Below are 20,713 nucleotides of genomic sequence, written 5' to 3'. Positions count from 1 at the left end.
GAGTATACTCCCATGTATTATTATCTCTTTGACCCTCACAACAGCCTGCATTGCAAGTGGACAGAGAGGGATTTTTTTTTTTTTAACCCATGTTAGAGATGGAGAACCTTGAACCTCAAAGAAGTGAAGTGCCTTCCCAAGTTCATACAGCTAGTAGAGGTGGAATTTAGGACCCAGGGCTCCACAGGCGAGCAGAAATCCAAAGCTAGTAATCCCCTATTGCTATTGTAATTTAGGGCAAGCTCACTCTTGAGAGAGGTTAGGCCTCCCTCTCTGTGTCCCTCAGAGTCCCTTATTTCTTCTAAGATAGTCTGGAAAATGGGGATATCTGCACCACAATGGCACAGCCTTCTGCTGCCTTGTTCAGAATAGACTAGCCACAGGATGTGGAGGTCATGTCAGAGACACAGAACAGTGAGCAGCAAACAAAGGTTTCTTGCAGTATTGGGCCCTGGGTCCCCATTGCCCAGAAGAGAAGCCCAGCCTGCCTTCTGGATCCTTCAGGTACAGAGAGGCCTTTTGGAAATTGTACTTAGGAAAGGGCGTCTTCTTGACCCCCTTCTCAAGTTGTTTTCTCTTGTAGGGTACTGCTTTACTCTAGATACTCATTTGTTCATACAACACTTTTTGTTTTTTAAAGATTTATTTATTAGAGAGTGAGAGAATGAGCAGGAGTATGAGAGAATCTCAAGCAGACTGTGCTGAGCGTGGAGCCCACCTTCGGGCTCGATCCTAGGACGCTGAGATCATGACCTGAGCCGAAATCAGAGTTGGGTGCTTAGTCAGCTGTGCGATCCAGGCGCCCCTTATTCAACACTTAATAAGTGCCTACTCTTGTGATTCCTTTTATGTTCAAGACACATTTCCAAATACTAGAATTTTGGTGACACACTTGAAGAGATTATTGTATCCACAGTTCTAGTGTTCTTTCCTTCATCACAATTCAGTTCTGGGTGACATTATTACAGCAGGATTCACCACCTTCCCTTTGATACTCCTAAGGAAAAGTTCTTGCAGTTTCCAGCAATAACAATAGTGGCAGCAGTAGCTAGTATTTACATACTTTGTAATGTACCAGACACTGATCTTAACACATGAATTGAATTAAATTTTATACTCTAGCAGCCCCAGAGATATTTATTGCTGTGCCCATTTTACAGATAAGGTAACTGAAGCATTAAGAACTTAAGACACTACCCAAAGGTCATGTCACACAGCTAGTTCAGTGACAGAGTGAAGGCATTTTGGCCTCAGAGGCTGCTCTCCTGACCTGATTACATGGCCTCTTATGTGGGAATAAACATGTAGGCTTCGGCTCCTGCTTGGTGACAGGCCTCTTCTCACAGCAGATTATACTCCTCTCTATGCTGTATCATATGACCCACTCTACTTTGGAAAGATAGCACCTCATAGGCTCAATTAGAATGTAAAATTTTGTACAGTGATAATTTGGCTGTGCACCTGGAAGATTCAAGTGCACTGTTATGTCTTGGCTGCTCATCTGCTTCAGCCAGTCACGCTCTTGGGTATACTGTATTATTCGAGAATCAATCTGTCCACCTTACTTTTTTTTTATATTGATTTATTTTTTATTGGTGTTCAATTTGCCAGCATATAGAATAACACCCAGTGCTCATCCCATCAAGTACTCCCCTCAGTGCCGGTCACCCAGTCACCCCCACCCCCCGCCCACCTCCCCTTCCACCCCCCTTAGTTCGTTTCCCAGAGTTACGAGTCTCTCATGTTCTGTCTCCCTTTCTGATATTTCTGTCCACCTTACTTTTAAGAAACTCCCTAGGATAGGGAAGACTACTGTAAGCAACCATGAGACAAGACTGCGAAACTTACAACTTCCTGGCTAGTTTCCTAATGTCGTCCAATGTCAAGGAGAGAGGGTCCAGGAATACCAGCCTCTTCAGGAATATACCCTCCTCTCAGATGCCCAGGCCTCAGGAAGATTGTTGCAGTCTCAGCCTGGATCATTGTTCCTTGCAGGATCTAGCATGACCTAGAGTAGATATATCACTTCCTAAAGTGTTGAGTGGCAAGTCCTTGAACTTCCTATCCTTGGCCTACTTATCCTGTTCTCTCTTTCTTGAAAGAAGCAAAAAGGAAAAAGATTTAGGATAGTTTTTGTTAATTGGTCTAACACCAGAGTCTAAAAGAATTGGGCTAAAGGACTTGAAAGAAATGGAATAAACTTATTTCTTGCTTTGGTTTTCTTGTCTGTAAAATGAGATTAATAATACCTACCTCAAAGGGTTGTTTCAGGAATTACTTGATGATAAATAATATTTTGAAATACTTAATATGTGCCTGTTATCATAACTAGTATTATCCTATTTAAGCCTCACCACAGCTCTGAATCCCCATTTTTCTGAGACTTGGTTAAGTTAAGGCACTTGCCAGAAGTCAAACCTCTAGTAAGTGTGTAGGTGGGATTTGAATAGAAGCTGGTACTCTTTTATTTTATTTATATATATATTTTTAAGTTTTTAAAAAATTTATTTAAGGGGTGCCTGGATGGTCTCAGTTGTTGTGTCTGCCTTCGGCTTGGGTCATGATCCATAGGTCCTGGGATGGAGCCCTGAATCAGGCTGCCTGCTCAACAGGAAGTCTGCTTCTCCCTCTGCCTCTCTCCCCAGCTTGTGCGTGTGCACATGTGCTCTTTCTCTCTCAAAAAAAAAATTTGTTTTTTAAAAAATAGTCTCTACACCCCACATGGGACTCAAAACTCATGACCCAAGGTCAAGAGCTCCTCTGAGCCAGCTAGGTGCGCCAGGAGCTTGCATTCTTAACTATTATGCCATTTTCTGCATGAAGAACCTGGCACACAAGAGAGCTCCTTGTCTCTCTACTTTTTCTACTTCACAAGAGTTCTGGAGACCTGCTTTCTCATTCCATCACTGATCCTAACTTATTTTTGTGACCTTGGGCAAGTCACTTCTTCAGACCTTAATTATCTCATCTACCTTCAGTAACAGGGCCTATATTTCATTCATCTTTGGTTCCTCAGCATTTAGCTGGACAGGATGTGCCATAATGAGTATTGAGTACTGAGGCAGATGATCACACTAGATGATCTGTAAGGGCCCTTTCAGTCACTACCTTCTTTGAACATCCTAAGTATCTTATCTTCTGTTCTCCTGAGCATCATATTCACCTTCTCCACATGGCAGCATGACCTTATTTCCTCATGTCTGTTTGTTTAGGCAGTCTTAATCCTGGGTACTTTGGGGCAGCCCTCATGGTGCCTTTGTTTTTACTGGTTTGTGAAATACGTGTAGGACAAATCCACCAGAGATAACACACGTAAGGGATGGTAAGGGCTGGCTCACAAAATCAGAAACCTGCTCTTATTCCATTCTTACCCGGTGGGGTCTGGACCTAGGGTAACCCTGCCGGCACAGTGCTGCCAGGCCTGAATAATGGCCACAGCTTGGAACAGGGTTTTCCATGAGCTCCATCGGGGTCTCCAATAATTGGAACATGGCACCTTCCGACTCATAATGGATGGCAGAATGAGAGGGGCATTTGTCACTGCCTGACTTCCCTGCGGGAAAGAGGCTCATAAGTCACAGCTGACAGACCCTTTGATGACTTTTAAACTTCATTTACAGAAAAGAATAGCTATAATCAACCAACAGCAAGCAGTGACTAATCTTGCCACATTATCACTGTGAGGAGCCGGCCCCTTAAGGTATAGGAAGGGGGAGGGAGGGCCATCCTCCAAGCTCACAGCAAGTGCTTATTGGCTCTTGGATGTGAGAGAATGCCCTCAGCAAGACCCCATGCATTTATGCCCAAAGGATTAGAAAGTGTTAGAAGCTGACCTCCTGGCTGGTACAGGGTGTGCTTAGCATGGAAGCCATTTTGGGCCAGAGCACTAGCTCTGGTCTCAAATTGATTGCAACTCTGCCATTTCCTGGCTTGCCTGACTAAGCTCCCACCCTTAGGCTCCTCATATGTGAAGTGAGGACAATACATACCATCACCTGCCCCACAGCAGAAGACTGAGTGCAGTAGTAAGTGCTCAGTAAGTGTTGGTAATGATTATCACAGTCACATGGTTAACCCTGAAAGAGCTCTTTATGGTCACATGCTCCAGAGCCTGAGGTCGTGTGGCACATCAGCAGCAAAGCCAGAATCAGTCTTTCTGTGGGAAGAGGGGAGGTCAGTGGGAACAATCTAGTGGAGTAGAAGAGCACGGCCTTTAGAACCAGATAAGCTTAGGGTCTTTTTATCCTAGTCATGCCATTTAATGTTACTGTGGACAAAATTATTTAAGCTCTCTCTGAGCCTCAGTTTCTTCATCTGAAGAGTGAAGATGATAGTACTTAACCTCATTGGGTTGTGGTCAGGATTGTGAAAGATAAGTCTTATAAAGCTTCCAACACAGTGCCTGGTACAAAGCTTCTGCATATTGAACTGTGTTCCCTTTTTTTCTTCCTCAGGATAAGAATTAGTATGTAGCTATCAAGAGAAGAGGCAGCACTGAAGAAATTCTTTTATCTTGAGACATTTTTTTTCCAGCCCTACTGTGCATATACTTGCAGGAGGGAGGGTAGAGCAGGGAACAAAGGAGAAGGGTATGTTTTGTGCATTGTACCACAGTCCTTCCTGCCAGGCATGACCTCTCTCCCTACATCATCGCCTGGTAGGAATTCGACTTAAACATACTCTTTTTTTTTTTGTGGAGCCTTCTGTAATGCTCCTTCCCATTCTAATATCCTGGAATGCTTTGGGCAACTTCTGGGACTGTGGACACCAGCCCAGGCACAAGTGCTTTGTAGTCATGGTGGATGTCCTCTTGATGTACTGGGAGTTCCTTGAGAATCAAGTACCAGACCAATTGCTGGATGAATGAGTTGGCCCAGTGAGTATTTGGATAGCTATAACTATAATTGAATGTGTGTTTGGATGGTTTCCTTTGACAAAAATAAAGAGGTTGACAATTATTTTTATTTTATTTTTTGTTTTCTTAAAAACATGGAACACTTCACAAATTTGTGTGTCATCTTGTGCAGGGGCCATGCTAATCTTCACTGTATCTTTCTAGTTTTAGTATTTGTGCTGCCGAAGCAAGCCCAATTTTTAGGTCCCTAAATGTAATTTAGTATTGGGGATTATAGGGCCAAAGTTGTACCTACTCAGTCCTTGCTGCCTTTCCCCTCATAGCTAGAAGGGCTGCTTGTTACAGATGCTAGCCTCAGCCTAAGGCCACAATCAGGGGTAGAGTTAGGGTGCAAGATACAGGGAAGATAAGGTATATACCCAAACTACACTGTGGGGAAAGGTGACTGAGGCCCCAGCCCTGCCTCTGCTTTGGGGCCTCCCCTCAGGGCCTATCAGATGCTGATAACAGTGTTATAGAAATAGAATTTCATGGTATAGCTGAGGAGTGAGTCACTGGCTCAGAAGGCTTGACACCTCTCCCAGCTAATGTTCTTTCCTCTCCTAGCTCCTTATAGTAGTACCTGTCAAATCAGGCATAGGCTGGGGGGATCTTTATTAAATTTCTAGGTTTGGTTCCAGACACTAGGACAAGGGAGAGAGTGTGTGTAGGCCCTCTGCTCCTGACTCCTCTATTCTTAGGCAGAGTATGGAGCACTGGGAAATGACAGGGGTAAAGAATATAGGGCTGGAATGTGGATGATCTAGAGTGCTGGGCTAGATACATCTGTTTTCATAGGCCCAGGGCATTTGAGTTTCTTGTATGTAAGAATGACTGGTCCTAGTCATTATACCAGGCACTTTATACCTGTTATTTCTAATAATTCTGGGATTGGTATAATTCCCATTTTGCAATTGAGGAATCTGAAGCTTAGTGAGTTTAAGGGGCATATTCTAAGTTTATATATCATACTTATATTTTTGGTGAATTTTTCCCTTTATTGTTAGGAAATAGTTAAGAAACAGGTCAAAGCAAGTAGAAGACAAGGCCTGTGAGCACTTGTTCCCAGAATCTCCACAGTGCCAGCACAGAGGGGAATACTTAAGAAATGTTTGTTGAGTGAGTGAAGGGGATAGGAGTTGGGTAATAATATCTATAATCCTCTATCCTTTTATAGTATGTTACAGATGCAGCAGAGCACTTAAACAATGATTAGCCTATTTGATTTTGTATCAGATCTGAAAGGTAATTAGGCAAAGATTATTTCTCTTCTCAGAATAAGGTGATAAGGCTCAGATAAACTGTGTAACTTGTTGCAGGTCACACATCAGAACCAAGATCAAGCCTCCTGAACCTGTAGTCCGTACTCCTTACACTCCTAGGAGACCTCAGTATTCACATATTGGGAGGTGGGGTTTCTCATGTGAGTGGGAATTGTCAGGAACTTAAGAGCATTCCTTAGGAAATTAGTCCTGTCTGGCCAGTAATGATCATTTGGACAATGCTAATGAGCTGGGGCCTGGTGAGTTTAATGAGATTAATAGATGTTCTGTCATCCTTGGCCGCCTGTTAACCAGGAGCCTCTGGACCAAGGAAGCCCTGGGCACTGATCAGTCTAATTGCTTGGCTTTGTCCAGAAATAGCCTTGCCATCACTGATAGCTATTTTCCTTCAAAACCGCCCAGTATCTCCAGGGTTATCTAAGGGCAGAGATCTGACCACAAGCTGGTGTGCTCCTCATCTGTACACTGGAGAATAAGGCCAGAGGTGCTCAGCGGGATTGGCCTAGACAGAGGCCCTACATAGCATTGCGGGGCATCAGGACCAAGAGCAGCAGCTCTTCTTTTGAAATTAGTGTTTTAAGAAGAAGAGATTCAGTACCAGGGAGGAACTATGGAGTTGGAGCAGTAGGCATTCTGAGGGCAAGTGTGTCAGAGGTTGTGCTGAAGATAGACTTGATCCCGATAGCTATGGTTGGGAGGGCATAAGGGCTGACATGGCAGAGTCAGAGGCTTGGGACAGTTGCTGAAACAGTGGTGTGTAGAAGCCTGGATTCAAGTCCCCTAGCTACTCCCCTTTACTAGGCTGAATGGCCTTAAGTAAGCCACTTACCTTTGCTGATCCTCAGCTTTTCATTATCAGACTGATAATGTCAGGATCAAGGATATAAACTGGTTTTGTTCACTAAAATCCTGTGCAAACATTGTAGTAGAAAGGGGAAGGGGCAATGACCAAGAAGAGGCTGTCATTGACTTGGGATGACACATTCTGTCACCTTGGCATTCAGTACCCAAGGCATCTCTGTGAATAGGCTTTATGGAGTTGAACAGATCTGAGTTCTGGCTTTGCTGTATTAACCAACCAATAACGTAGCCTCTCTGAGTCTTTATTCCCCTATTTAAAATACCTCTGCACAGGGCTGTTGTGAGAATTAAATAAGTTGGGGTGGGGATCCCTGGGTGGCTTAGTGGTTTCACGCCTGCCTTTGGCCCAGGGTGCAATCCTGGGGCTCCGGGATCGAGTCCCGTGTCGGGCTCCCGGCATGGAGCCTGCTTCTCTCTGCCTCTTTCTCTCTATCATGAATAAATAAATAATAATAATAAAAAAACTTAAAAACAAAAGATTAAATAAGTTGGGGTATGTAAAGTCTGACACTGAATAATTAGAGGCTCTTTTTCCCTTGATAGTTCTCTGGGGGTCTCATTTACCCAGAGTTCAGGGCTGGTCATGTCTTAGGATTTTTCTACCTTTAGAAAGCCCTGTCACTTTACCACATGTTCAGGCTTGGCTCTTGGATTCCATCTGAAATGTTTCAACTGGGAAAAATGATTTGTTTTTGCCAAATTTCCTCATTCTTATTAGCTTGGAGAAATAAGCCCATCCTTTCGAGCTGTAAATTGCATTTCAAAGCATTTCAAAGCCTGTGTCACTGGTGGGTTTTAATTAGCTTTAGGGGCCCCCTTTTATGCAGCAATTGTTTCTCCAGCAGGTAAAGGTGAAGACACTTGGGAGCTAGTCCCCTAGTTTTCCTCAAAAATATCATGTCTGGATTACCCCCTCCCAGCCCCGCACTGTCCCGAGGGCTTGTCTCTCACCAGCCCAAAAGGAAAAATGGAATATAAGAACCCTAGACTTGGAGGACTCATGGGGTTCTTGGCCCTGCTACTCGTGGGCTGGAGCATTGTGGCCAAGTCCATTGTCCTCTGTTCCTGAGAGTGAGGACATATAAACTCCATGTTCACTGAAGTCTCTGCTAATCCGACATTGCAGAAATCTCTGGAAATAAGTCTGGTTCTTTCTCCTCCCCCTTCCTCCCACCAAGAACAGTTCCTCTACCCACCTCTCCTTGGTTCATTGCTAAGCATGGGGCCTCTAGGGGCTGCAGACACCTTGCTCTCAATTACACAGCTAATCTGTGAGGCAGAGCTTGGCCCAGGGGGAAATAGCTTATCAAGTCAAGCAGCTTCTGCTGAATAGGATGTCAATATTTTCTAGGGCTCCTACTCTAAGCCAGGGGGAAACCTGCAAAAACCAAAAATGAATTGTTTGGGGAAGATTGAATTGGGAATGGTTGGTCTATGGGGGGCAGAAGGGGTGTTTGGGTTAGAGATTCTAGTCTTCTGTGGTGCCTGGGACCTCAGCCCCCAGTGGTGTTCACCCTGCCCACCCCCCCAAAGTAGGGCTATGCTCCTGGGATATTATTCTCACTGCTTCCTCCCTCATATCTCTTAATATTCATTGGGTACTTATTGTGTCCCAGGCTTCATCAGGCTTGCCTCTGACATTAGCAGGGCAGAACAAAGAGTACAGATGGAGACTCACATACCATATGTCTAACTATTTGAAGGTTATAAAGTGAAGCTAACAAATTTTTAGGTTCATAACAACCTGGAAGACCATGTCTGAATTTAGAATTCTTGACTCTTTGGGATTCTGTACTTGAACCTAGCAGTTCCAGAAGAGCTAGCCTGGGCACACTTTTCATTTCCTACCCCTAACTTGATCCCTCACTTTCAGGAGTCTCATAAAATGCATTTAAACACAGAAGCCTTTCCATACTCTACAATAACTATCCCTTTGGGCTTAGGGAGTACACACAGTAGCAGCACAGACTGCCCTTAGGATGAATGTACGGGCCTTGAAAGTGATTGAGGGGCTGATTAGATAGGGAGTATAGGGAGGAGTTGGTGCTGGAGCATGCTTCATGCTTCAGGTGGACATTTCTTCATGGCCCTGCGAATGCCTCACCGAGAATGGCCATAGGCATACATTTCCCCTGGTCGCTTCTCTGTATTAGCCTTTGTGTGATGTGGCTTCTGACTACCTTTTCTGGGCATTGTTCAGAATGTGCTCCAGTCTGACCTTGACCTTCATTTAGAATGGGTCTCACCAATGGCAGTGTTAACAAGAAGTTCAACCAGTCTGAGTAATATTAGATCCTATAAAGAGCTTCACCATTTACAAAGTCCTGTGTGCATTGTCCTAAACCCCAAGTGATGAGAGAAAAGACTGGGTATGGCCAAACTTTGAAGAACTTTACTCACCAGCCAAGGAGTGAGTGCTGATTCTGCTGTATCACCAGAGATTGCTCAACAAATGCTTCCTGCTCAGTGGTTTTAGAGGCTCCAGCCAGAGATCTGAGGGAACCCAGCATCTATCATGTCCCTGCCAGGTCAGTGGCAGAGCCTAGTAGTCCTCAACAGGTCTGAACCATCATCCCCACCCCCCCCTTTTTGTCTTGGTCTGCATCCCAGGCCAGTGGTTGGTTCCCTTCAGCCGAAGTAGGTAGCCCCTCCCTGAGCCAAAACTTCATGGCTCTGAGCTGAACCAACCAGGAGAGTTATCTGATGCCCATGGAGAAGCCCCACAAACTTTTTTTAATGTCCATGGATGGCTAAGGAATTAGCTTTTGAATGGCTTGTCATCTAGATAGGGGGATTATCTGAGAGGACTGTGAGGAATGGAGGGCTCAGGGGAACCCATATTCATTGAGCATTTTCTGTTGCTCATGGACAGTATTAAGTGTTTTCATGGGTGTGATATCTTTTGTGTTCCATACTGCTTGACAAATGATTGGATACAAAAGTAAACTGAGTTAACAAAGAGTTTGTCCCTTCTAGGCCCTTTCCAAAGCTTAGCACCAACTCTTTCATCAATAGCAATACCCTCTCAGCACCCCCCCTTTTTTTAACCTAGGATGGTGCACACTTGCCCCCAGTATATCTGTGGAGCTACTGCAAGCCCACCATAGGAGTGGGTTTCTTCCTCTGCAATTACTCTCAGGCCCCAGCTTTTAGTTTCTTTGTGATCAGTGCCACCTGCTGGTCAGAAGATGCCCTTTTCCAGGTTGGAGGGATTGAAGAAGAGTCTCTTACCTGGCGGAACAAAAGATATGCCTTTCCCAGCTTATCCTCCACTCTGCTCTAATTCCCTGAAAAGAAGCTCCCTCCGCCCAAAAATATTAGGTTAGTAGGCAAGTGTTTACTATTAACCTAGGCTGATGAGAGTTTTTATACATACTGCTTAGGGTCTTTAGCACCTTCTGTAATAGCTCTACGGCAGGGTATTGAAATAGTGTTACAAAAGGGAGTTACAAAAGGGGCTGGGGTAGGAGAGATTTGTACAGCCCCTTGGGGTAAAAGACATTGCCAGAGTGTAGAGAGCAAAGGGTAGATATATTATGCTCTCTAAGCAAACAGTAAAATTTGAGTCAGTATAAAAATGAGTAATTCTAAAAAATTAATTTATTAAAAACAATTCTTAGGTAAAATATGCTGACTTAACTATTACATTGGCTTTAGCTCTGGGAAAGGAGAGTGATAAAGCTGGGGAAAAAAGGGGGTGTGTAAGGACCAACTGACCTGAGTTTGAGTGCTCATTCCTGTCAAGTTGAAGAACTTATTGGGGTCTGTTTCTGGTAAAATATGAACAATAGTAGTGTTTAGAGGGTCTTGTGATTATTCAATATTGCATGCCATCCCTAGCCGGCAGAGAGTGCTCAGTGAGGCTTGTTTAGCACACCTTTTTAAAAATAGCTGGTACCAGTAAAGAAAGCCAAAAGGCTAGGTTGATGTCTGGATCAGACCCAAGCAATTTTCATAATGTGGTCATTGTTCTAGTTGATACTAGTTGCAGTTCCCACGTGACTTCTTTGCCTTCTTCTACATGGAAAGAACAGAAGAAAAACAGTGGAAGGTCTTCAAATTTAGATCCTGCATGGGGTAACGTTTCAGATAAACATTAAAGAAGGAATGGGGTTAAAATAATTAGACTCAAGCCAACCAGAGTTCAAATTATAACTCTGTTGCTCATTAGCACTGTGGCCTCTGAATGTGCATTTTTTCCCTTGTGAAATGTCCTGGTTCTGCTTATCATATCAGTACCAAATGAGGGAACGTGTATAAAGCACCTGGCCATGAGGTCAGCAGCCCAGCAAGATGTAAAATGGAGAGGCTGGATACTGTGGGGGTGAATGTGTAGCAGGGCACAAAGCAATCCAGTTTAGCCAGGATGTGGGCCATGGATAGCCCTTAAGCCCATCTGGGGGACCCAGCTTCTCTCTCATGGTGGCTCTCTCTCTTCAGGTGGCCACCATGTCCTTGAAGATCCAGACAAGCAATGTAACCAACAAGAATGACCCCAAGTCTATCAACTCTCGGGTCTTCATCGGAAACCTCAACACAGCTGTGGTGAAGAAGTCAGATGTGGAGACCATCTTCTCCAAGTATGGCCGTGTGGCCGGCTGTTCTGTGCACAAAGGCTATGCCTTTGTGCAGTATGCCAACGAGCGTCATGCCCGGGCAGCTGTGCTGGGAGAGAATGGGCGGGTGCTGGCCGGGCAGACTCTGGGTAAGTGTCTCTCCTTGGCCCTGCTTCTAGTATTTTTCTGAGCAGGTTCCAGCCTTCACTTTCTAGCTCCTCCCTAGGCACTTTTCTGTTTCCCTTACTACTACCCACTACCTCTATCTGAAATTATATTTAAGTTATAAATGAAGTAGTTATAAAATCTGCCTGTATGGGAGTATTTTAGGAGCTTCTTAAAAATGCTTCTGTCTTGTCTTTGCTTTCACAGTGACTCTTAGTGACAAGCCTTATAGTTCCAGTTAAAATGCAGATTCCTAAGAGAAAAGGAAGGTTGAACTAGCATAGCCTATTACATTGGGCTACAGATGGCTTAGGTTAGAACTCTTTATGAGAGCCAGGAGGAGGGGCTGGGAGCACAAGGTAAAGCGGTGCCTTTGGCCTTGGTGCTGTGTATATACGATGTGGCCATGTGGCAGTCTACCTTGGAGGGTGTACAGTGCACCTACTTCTGTGTATCTTGTGTTCAAGAAGAGATATTTGTATATGTGATATGCAGATATAGCTAAGCGTGTGGAGAACATGTAGACACATCTTTAGTATGTATATATATGCAAATGTGTGTCAGAATATACTAGTGCATATAAGCAGATATGCATATTTATATACACACATCTGTCATATGCTGAGCATCATTCTAGGTATAAAGATATTTGGTAGGACATTTGCTTGAATGTGCAGTGGCTCATTTGTGTATGGGCAGTTATGTATATGGACGTTGGAGTCAGCTATGTTATTTGATTACTTGGATGCATGAACATGTGTGTGAAGATATGTATTTGCAGTATTTATTTACATGAGTGTACTTGAGAATGCATATATATGTGTGATGCCCATGGCATGTGTGCATGAGTGAGAGGTTTGTGAGCATGCATGCAGGTGTCTGAATGTAAATTTGTAAATAGGTGTATCTCTGTGATGTGCGGGTATGAATCTAATGTGTAAAGACCTCTGTTGGTTGTTTTAGTTAGGAAAGTCCATGTGTACCTCACATAAACACATAGAAATTGCTGCTCACGTGTGTGTGATACGTGTTTGGATACCCTACTGTTCTGCCTGCATCTGACTGTGCCTCCTCCCTCCCTCTACGCAGATATCAACATGGCTGGAGAGCCCAAGCCCAACAGACCCAAGGGGCTAAAGAGAGCAGCATCTGCCATATACAGGTGGGGCGCTCTGTCTTGTCTCTCTCCATCTGGGTGGGATTGGTCCCTCTTTCCACAGAGGGAGTGAACACTGGTTGGTGACAGTGTGGCGAGCCTAGAGTCTGGGGAGGCATTTGGAGATGAGGACCTATGGAGAGCGGGCTGAGTGGCTGTCCCTAAGCCCTGGCCCTCTCCCCTTTGTTTCCCCAGTGGCTACAGCTTTGACTATGATTACTACCGGGACGACTTCTACGACAGGTGAGCAGGAGGAGGGGCGTGCCCAGGCATGAAACAGCCAAGCTGGAAGGGTCCTGAGAGATTGCTGGTGCAGCCCACTCGGTCCTCCCAAGTGTGAACCAGAGCCCAGAGGTGTGGACAGGCATCTGCCCAAGGCTGCTCCACCAATTGGTGGCAGAGCTGGAACTAGGGTCTAGTTCTTCAGGTCCCCAGGTCAGAGTTTCCCCCACTCCACACTGTCTCCCACTCTCTGCCCTTCCTCCTCCTAATCTGAGGGTGGGGCTCAACAGGACTAGGTAGCAAGAAACATTTAAAAATAGCAAATTGAATTAGAGGTTACTAGGCACAGGGAGTTTGAGTCCTCCCACTCCTGCTGTTCAGTCTCCTTACCTTTTGGAGGTGCTCAGCCAGGTAGAAGGGACCTCAGAGCTCACTGTGAGCCTCTTGGCCTTTCATTTATAGCTAAGAGGTCAGCGATCCTTTGGAGGTCTGAATTAGACCTTGGTAGTCTGTGGCCCCCTTCTTCATCAGATTGCAGCCTTGAGCTCTGAACTCCATTCCATGGCACCAGCCACATTCTTGAGTGAAAATCATGATGGGGCTGTTCCAAACTTCTTCTCTCCCTCCTGCTTGGCCTATGGGAAGGAAGAACAGAACCTCTCTGAGCCTTGGTTTTCTTACCACTGAATGGTTTTAGGAGACAGTGTGGTGTAGTGGAATGTTCCCTAGCCTGGGAGTGAGAAGACCTGGGTGCTAATCTCAGCTCTGCCACTGAATGGATCATGTGTCTTTGGGCAGATCCCCTCCCATTCTATGAAATGGGCTTGCACCAAGTGATCCCTCAGGGCTCCTCCAGCTCTGGGGTTCTGTGGTTCAGTGATTCTGACCCAGGCCAGAGCCGCCCCCTCCCCTTAGGGGCAGAAATGCAGGGTCTGGGACTGGATCCATTCCCAGAGACTCTTCATCTCCAGCCATCACCACCCTAGGGCAGGGGCTCTCTGAACAAAGGAGTGCCAAGCCATGGGGCATTGAATTGCCCAGTGTTGGCATGTTTCCTGGCTGTCACCAAAGTGATCCCATAGTGTACCCCTAAGGCTGCTGTTCCCTGCAGAAAGGCAATAATAGCAGATGTGGTATGAAAGACCCTTCCTCAGCCTATGAGCTTCTGCCTAATGAGCAGGAAAAGAAGCCCTCTTGGAGAGGGCTGGGTGTTGAAATTGAGGGCAGCATACAGTTGGAGAGCCCAAGGTTCTGATTGAGCTGCCTAACCTTGATATTCTGCTGGATTTCTTCCTGTCCATCTGTGAAGTGGACTAAGAGGAATGGGGTAATTAAGGGGGCCCAGAATGAGGATGAGGGCTTGGACTCTAGCCTCATGCCTCTGAGGTCATAGGCTCCCGGTTTGACAGTCTTAGTACCCTGGCCTACCTGTCACATCTTTTAACATGTGTGTTTTTAACCAAGTTTCTCATTCTTTGCCTGCACAGCAGCCTTGGGGGCGGGGGGGGGGGCTTGGGGGGGGAGTTGGCACAGAATTTAAGGTAACCGTCCTCATGAAGCAAATAAAAACTGAGGCTCAAAAAACAAAACAAAACAAAAACAAAAAAAAAACCAACTGAGGCTCAGGCAGGTTTAGGGATTGTCCATTCCTACATCTTTTTGTTCTGAGTTGGCAATTTGCATTGCTTTAGGGACATTTGCAATCTCTGACCAGAGGTTGGGGTGGCAGTTGACTCAGCAGAAGACAGGTCAGGTAATAGCAGGCCTGGGTATCAGGGGGATCTAGGGAAAGCTCCTTTCTGGGGCTGGTCTGTTGGCTCCTTTTGTGAACCGGGACTATAACCATTACCACTCACCTGCCCTTACCCAACCTGGCTGGTAGGAAAGGTGGATGTAATGAGAGTCTCAGTGGCTTTTAAGGCCTGGAAAGCCTTTCCTCTTTACCCTCAGGTGGCTTGTTAGGTCGGTAGAGGTGTAGAGTGTAGGCTGCCCACCAGCCGCATGTTGGTCTAGAGTCGCAGTGCCCTCTGGTGGCCACAGGCCATGCTCCAGCCTCTGGCCCATTTGCCCCTACAGGCTCTTCGACTATAGGGGCCGCCTGTCACCTGTGCCAGTGCCCAGGGCGGTCCCTGTGAAGCGACCACGGGTCACAGTCCCCTTGGTCCGGCGCGTCAAAACCACCATACCTGTCAAGCTCTTTGCCCGCTCCACAGCCATTACTGCCGGCTCAGCCAAGATCAAGTGTGAGTGACTAGAACTTCTTCATAGATCATTTTTATTTTTCTCATTAGCAAAATAATAGAATCACATATTTTTACATTGGAAAATAGATGAAGGAACAAATCTCCCACAGTCGCGCAGCTCTGCCACAACCAAGTGAGTATTTTTATGCATTTCTAAGAGGAAAAGCCTGACATTTGATGAGGAGGGGCTTGGGTTGGACACAGAAATGTCCAGTGCTGTCCCATGGAACCCAGTAGGGACAAGGTGTCCTTTTTTCTCTAGTAAGGGCAAATTTGCCCAGGCCCACTACTCCATGTTCACTCTGGTGTACACATGCTGCAGTCAGGCACCCAGGAAATCTGATGATAAAACACATTTATGTACCTGAAATCTAGGCATAATCCTATCTATAACACTAGGAAAAACAAAACACATATGCTTGCTCAAGTGCATATCACACCTGCATTCTTACCATCTCTAGTCCCTTTCAGGAGTTGAGATCAAAGGGGGAAAGTCCCCAAGTTCAGAAAGGTGGGCTGGTTACTATGCACGTGGCCTCAGAAGTCTTGGAGTGAAGGCCATGGCCAGCTCCAACCTTTTTCTCTGCCAAAGAACCACAGATGAGACAGTTCCTACCACTGGCCTGCCTTCTGAGTTGGCAGAAGGGGGCTAGGGTCTTATGTTAGTGTCAAGTTCCCAGTCCCTGGGTGACAGCCCTATGCTCCTTTCGCTCCCAGTAAAGAGCAGTGAGCTGCAGACCATCAAGACAGAGCTGACACAGATCAAGTCCAACATCGACGCTCTACTGGGCCGCTTGGAGCAGATTGCCGAGGAGCAGAAGGCTAACCCAGGTCAGCTTCCAAGGGTCCTTGCCTAGCTCAGTGACCATGGGTACAGGACAGAGCATGGGGCGAGGACAGTGCACAGGGTATAGATTGTCCATGGATCCACCATGGTGAGGCTTACCTTCTGCTATTACCCTGGGCAGCTGCCCTAGGCTGAGTTTTATTCCCTTCTTCCTACCCCTTTTCCCCCAAGATGGCAAGAAGAAGGGCGACAGCAGCAGTGGCAGTGGTGGGGGCAGTAGTGGTGGCAGCAGCCGGCCACCTGCCCCCCAGGAGGACACAGCTTCTGAAGCAGGCACACCCCAGGGAGAAGCACAGGCTCGAGACGACGGCGATGAGGAGGGGCTGCTGACGCACAGTGAGGAAGAGCTGGTGAGGGCACAGCTGGGGAGGGGCTTGCAGGAGGGCAGCAGTGGTAGGGGGAACAAGCTGGACAGTGGCCCTGTGAGTCTCTTCCTCCCTCTTTCTCTTGAGATTCTAGCCCTGTGAGGAAGAGCAGGGGCATGTCTGCTTCAGCTGCCAGTCAGAATTCCCACTGAAGTAAACCTGTCTTTAGTCCAGAGCCCATTCTAGATTCACTTTCTACATAATCTGGAGGAGGGAAGAGTCAGTGGCTCAAGGGAGCACACATAGTCTGTAGAGTTCCGGGGGGCCAGGACTGGAATTGCCTGGGAAAGCCACAGGAAGTTTGGCTGTCCACTCTACCTGAGGCTTTTCTAAAAGCCATTACTGCTTAAGTAGGAAACAGGTTCTCTTGAGGGAGGCCTGGAAGGATCTCTCTGTCTGGTATTGGAACCAGGAAGCTGTTGGTAGGAGCGTGTAAGTAGGAAGGTAGACCAGACTCAGTATGTGAGATAACTGTTGTGTGCTTACTATGCATTACCTAATGGGCACCTAATGAGCACTAGGCCTTGTAGTTTTTAACTTAATGTAACCATAACAACAGCCTTGCACTGTGCAAAGTATTATTCTTCCCACCTTTTTACTCAGTGAGGAAACTGAGGCTCAGAGGAGTAGAGTAACTTGTTTGGAGCTTTATAACTCATAGAGGCTGAGCCAGAATTAGAGCCAAGACTTCTTTACCAGATCTGGAACTTTTTCCTTTTCATTGATAACTGGGTTTTGGCACTAAAACATAAGGGCTCATGGCCACCATAGTTAAGAGGTCCTCCTCATGCCCCCAGCTCATCTCTCCTTTTTTGATCCAATTACTCTCTTAGGCATAGTAGTCTTCTAACAAAGGCTTAGATGCCCCAAAGATGGGGAGCTGGTCTGAGGGCCCCCCAAAAAAGAGAAGGGACCAGTCAAGGACATTCTAGGTATAGCGGGGGACATGTTTCTACACAGAGGGTCTTTCTTTTCAGGATCCCAAGCCAGCTATATGGAAACTGTTCCCATAATCATTCCCCTTGGCTGTCTATCCCTCTTTTGGAGTATGGTCTCCAGATGTGCTCAGGGCCTCAGGGACAACACAGAGTTGGTAGTGAATGATATATGATCTCTTGTTGCCTCCTCCCTATCAGGAGCACAGCCAGGACACAGACGCGGAGGATGGGGCCTTGCAATAAGCAGGTACGGGGGTCCTGGTGGTCAGCGGGTGAAGTGAAATGGCAGGCATGCCGTGAAGCAGACCTGGCATGGGTCATACTATGCCCAACAAGGAAGGCCCCTCTATCCTAAGCCATTCTCCCACGTTTCTTTGTAGTAAAAGCAGGAGTCATGGATGGGCTAGCCGGGCCAGCCCTGCAGGGGTTCCCTTGGCGCACTCTGAGCCGTGTTGCCCATCTCCTCCACCCTTGAGGAGCTGTGAGTCTGATGGAAGAAGATACAGACCATCAGCATGAACCTGATGATGGGCTGGAGAACTGGGTAGTCAAAGAGGGGTGTGATGGAAGAGTTGATAGTATGTAGCTAAGTCTGTTCAGGATTGAGGAAGAGGCATACAAGGGAACCGCTTAGCAAAGCACAGGGCTCTGGTGGTCCTCAGTCTGTGGGAGATGGCCAGGAGCCTCCTGTGGCCATAGCCCCCATTCTGCATGGTAAGAGAATTCCTTGCCTGCTGTTCATCATCAGAGGGTGATGGTTGTGCTGGGCTTAGGGGCTGGGACATGATCCAGCCAGAAGAAATGCCCTCTGTGCCAGAAACTATCCCAGCCCTGCAAAGTTGTGATTATGCTAGCATCATGGAGGTGGGAACAAAGGCACCAAAGTGGGGCGGGGGGGGGGGGGGGTAGCATCCCCCTGGTAGTATCCCACCAGTCCCAACGTGGTGATTGGTGGAGCCTAAATTTGAGTCCAGTGTTATGTGGACTCAAAGCCTACTCCCTGGCTGGTGTTCACCACCCTGCTCTGCCCCTTTCCTTGGGGGACTCTGTTCAGAGTAAGACAGGCGTGGGTAGAGGAAGGCCTCAAAACAGCACAGCTACATATGACACCTCCATGCTATGAGCTGCTCCACCAGCAAGATTGTCCCAGTTTCGGAAATTCTGTATCTGCAGTCTGTCCTCTGGGAGCTTCCTGGTTGGTTTTACCAGGGAGGCTAAGTTTTACCTCATGAAGCCAGTTCACAGATGATGTGCAGGGCTCAGGTGAAGAAATGGAGACTCAGGGAGAGAGAGACTGACCCAAGGTTGCATGGCCAGAAAATTAGAAGGCCAGAGCCAGAGTGTAGGTATATCTCTGTCTGCAGATAGCAAACACCATTCCCTTTTGTCTTCCCAACCCCAATTATCAAGAGTACCAGGGGCTCTTCCTCCCAGCCTCAGTCTCTCCTTTGTCTCTCTCTTTCTCAGCCTGACAGGAGCGATGGCCACCGGCAGGAGAAGGGCGTGCACTGTACCAGGCCTAAAGCTGGGCACCCAACCCTGGAGACCACCCCCGGCAGGTCCCAGGAGAGCTGGCAGCAGGCACCTCCTCCCCCACACATCCCAGCCAGTGCCACATCCTCTGCAGGTGGAGTTATCAGCCTCCCGTCCCCACACAGCCTCCCTGTTGGCACTGCCCAGGCCAGAGGGCAGAACACAGAGGTTTCCCCACACTCTACCTCCCCTCCCAGAACACTCCCAGGCTTGGAGTTTTTCTATAGGTTTGGAGTTGGGAGGGTACCCGGACAATAAAGAGATTGGATCCCAACTTGCTCTGAGATGGGATGGTTTGTGTTTTCTCAAAGTACCTGGGCCCTCCTGCCTAGCCAGAGTCTGGTCTAGTCTGTTTCACCCTATTTTTCTTTTTTTTTCCTTTTTTTAAGATTTTATTTATTTATTCATGAGAGATACACAGAGAGAGGCAAAGACACAGGCAGAGGGAGAAGCAGGCTCCATGCAGGGAGCCCGACATGGGACTTGATCCTGGGTCTCCAGGATCACACCCTGGGCTGCAGGTGGCGCTAAACCGCTGAGCCACCAGGGCTGCCCTCACCCTATTCTTTTTCCTCCCTCACTCCTGTCTAGGGAGCAGCTGTCCATGGTGAGTTTTACTGGTCTATCTGGGCCTTAGTTTCCACAACTAAAATGGGGATAAAAATGGCCAGTAGGGTTGTTGGGGAGGGTCAGATGTCCCTGGTGGCTGAAATGTCAAGCAGTTGTGACCCACTTAGGCAGTGGTAGGTCCAGGTTTCAGCTTCTCACTCAGTCTCGTTTTTCCCTGCTCTGAGATGATTTTAGAATCCACCTCTTCCTCTCTTTCCCTGTCATAGTTGAGGACATTATGTTTTTTTTACTCGGGCTTGTCCTCTCACCAGCCTCCCAGTCTCTGGCTTCTCCCTCCCCCATTTCCCACTGGCCACCACAGTGCTTTTTCTGAGTCCTGTCTCTTCCCTGTGAAACCCTTACCTGACTGCTCACTATCAGGACAATACCCTTACTCCTGCACGTGATCGTGTATGCCCTGGCCTCTCCTGCCTCTTGTTCTTCCCACCTCTTTCCTGGCCCACTCAAAACAGGTCCTTCATTCTCCTAGGCAGCAAGAAATTGAGCCCCACTCCAGTTACCTCAAGCAGTAGGAAGTTGGCGTCGGAGTACCTGTGCCTGCCTCTGCCAGTCTTAGGCCATCTATCCAGGTGTTTGTTCTGTTCTCTGGCGATATTCCTTCAAATTTCCATTTCTGTCCTAACTTCACCTTACAAGTTGACCAATTCCCCTGTGTTCAAATTCCCAGGAGAGGTCACCTGCCATAGCAGATCTTTTTGAGTAACTCATGGGTTCCGAGTGCCTTCTCCGGACCTGTGAACTGGGTGATTAAGGTGTGGCCACTTGGGCTGGTCTCTGGTGTGGGGCTTTGTTCCAGAGTCTGGCACGTACTCTTGCTCCTACTTTTTCCCCCTAAGAAATTACCACTCATAATTAAACTGCTTTTCTAGTGTTGATACCTTTGAGAAGTCTCTCGGTCTTTCTTTTTAAAGATTTTATTTATTCATGAGAGACAGAGAGAGAGGCAGAGACAGAAGCAGACACCCTGTGGGGAGCCCAATGCGGGACTCGATCCCAGGACCCCCAGGATCATGACCTGAG

At 47.0% G+C, this 20,713-nt stretch overlaps 1 protein-coding gene and 1 non-coding gene across 7 annotated transcripts in view; one reads left to right on the top strand and one right to left on the bottom strand.

Moving 5' to 3' along the window:
* RALY (RALY heterogeneous nuclear ribonucleoprotein) overlaps positions 1 to 19,337 on the top strand; it is a 148,872-nt gene extending 129,535 nt beyond the window's left edge. For 5 of the 6 annotated variants that reach the window (XM_041732287.1, XM_041732285.1, XM_041732288.1 and 2 more), the window contains 8 exons: positions 11,479 to 11,743; positions 12,849 to 12,921; positions 13,111 to 13,158; positions 15,214 to 15,380; positions 16,098 to 16,211; positions 16,399 to 16,577; positions 17,729 to 17,777; positions 18,998 to 19,337. In XM_041732287.1, coding sequence (XP_041588221.1) covers positions 11,488 to 11,743; positions 12,849 to 12,921; positions 13,111 to 13,158; positions 15,214 to 15,380; positions 16,098 to 16,211; positions 16,399 to 16,577; positions 17,729 to 17,773 — 882 coding nt within the window. In that variant the 5' untranslated portion in view covers positions 11,479 to 11,487 and the 3' untranslated portion in view covers positions 17,774 to 17,777; positions 18,998 to 19,337. The remainder of the gene's footprint in view (positions 1 to 11,478; positions 11,744 to 12,848; positions 12,922 to 13,110; positions 13,159 to 15,213; positions 15,381 to 16,097; positions 16,212 to 16,398; positions 16,578 to 17,728; positions 17,778 to 18,997) is intronic. The other variant, XM_041732289.1, reaches the window with a different exon arrangement.
* LOC121478472 lies at positions 4,984 to 5,089 on the bottom strand. The gene has a single exon (XR_005984481.1). It is a non-coding gene; the product is annotated as a U6 spliceosomal RNA (small nuclear RNA).
* Positions 19,338 to 20,713: the final 1,376 nt, after the last annotated feature.

Source organism: Vulpes lagopus, chromosome 18 (assembly GCF_018345385.1).
Source record: "Vulpes lagopus strain Blue_001 chromosome 18, ASM1834538v1, whole genome shotgun sequence".
NCBI classification, from domain to species: Eukaryota; Metazoa; Chordata; class Mammalia; order Carnivora; family Canidae; genus Vulpes; species Vulpes lagopus.
The sequence above is the reverse complement of the archived record's forward strand: the minus strand, read 5'-3'. Positions and strand labels throughout refer to the sequence as shown.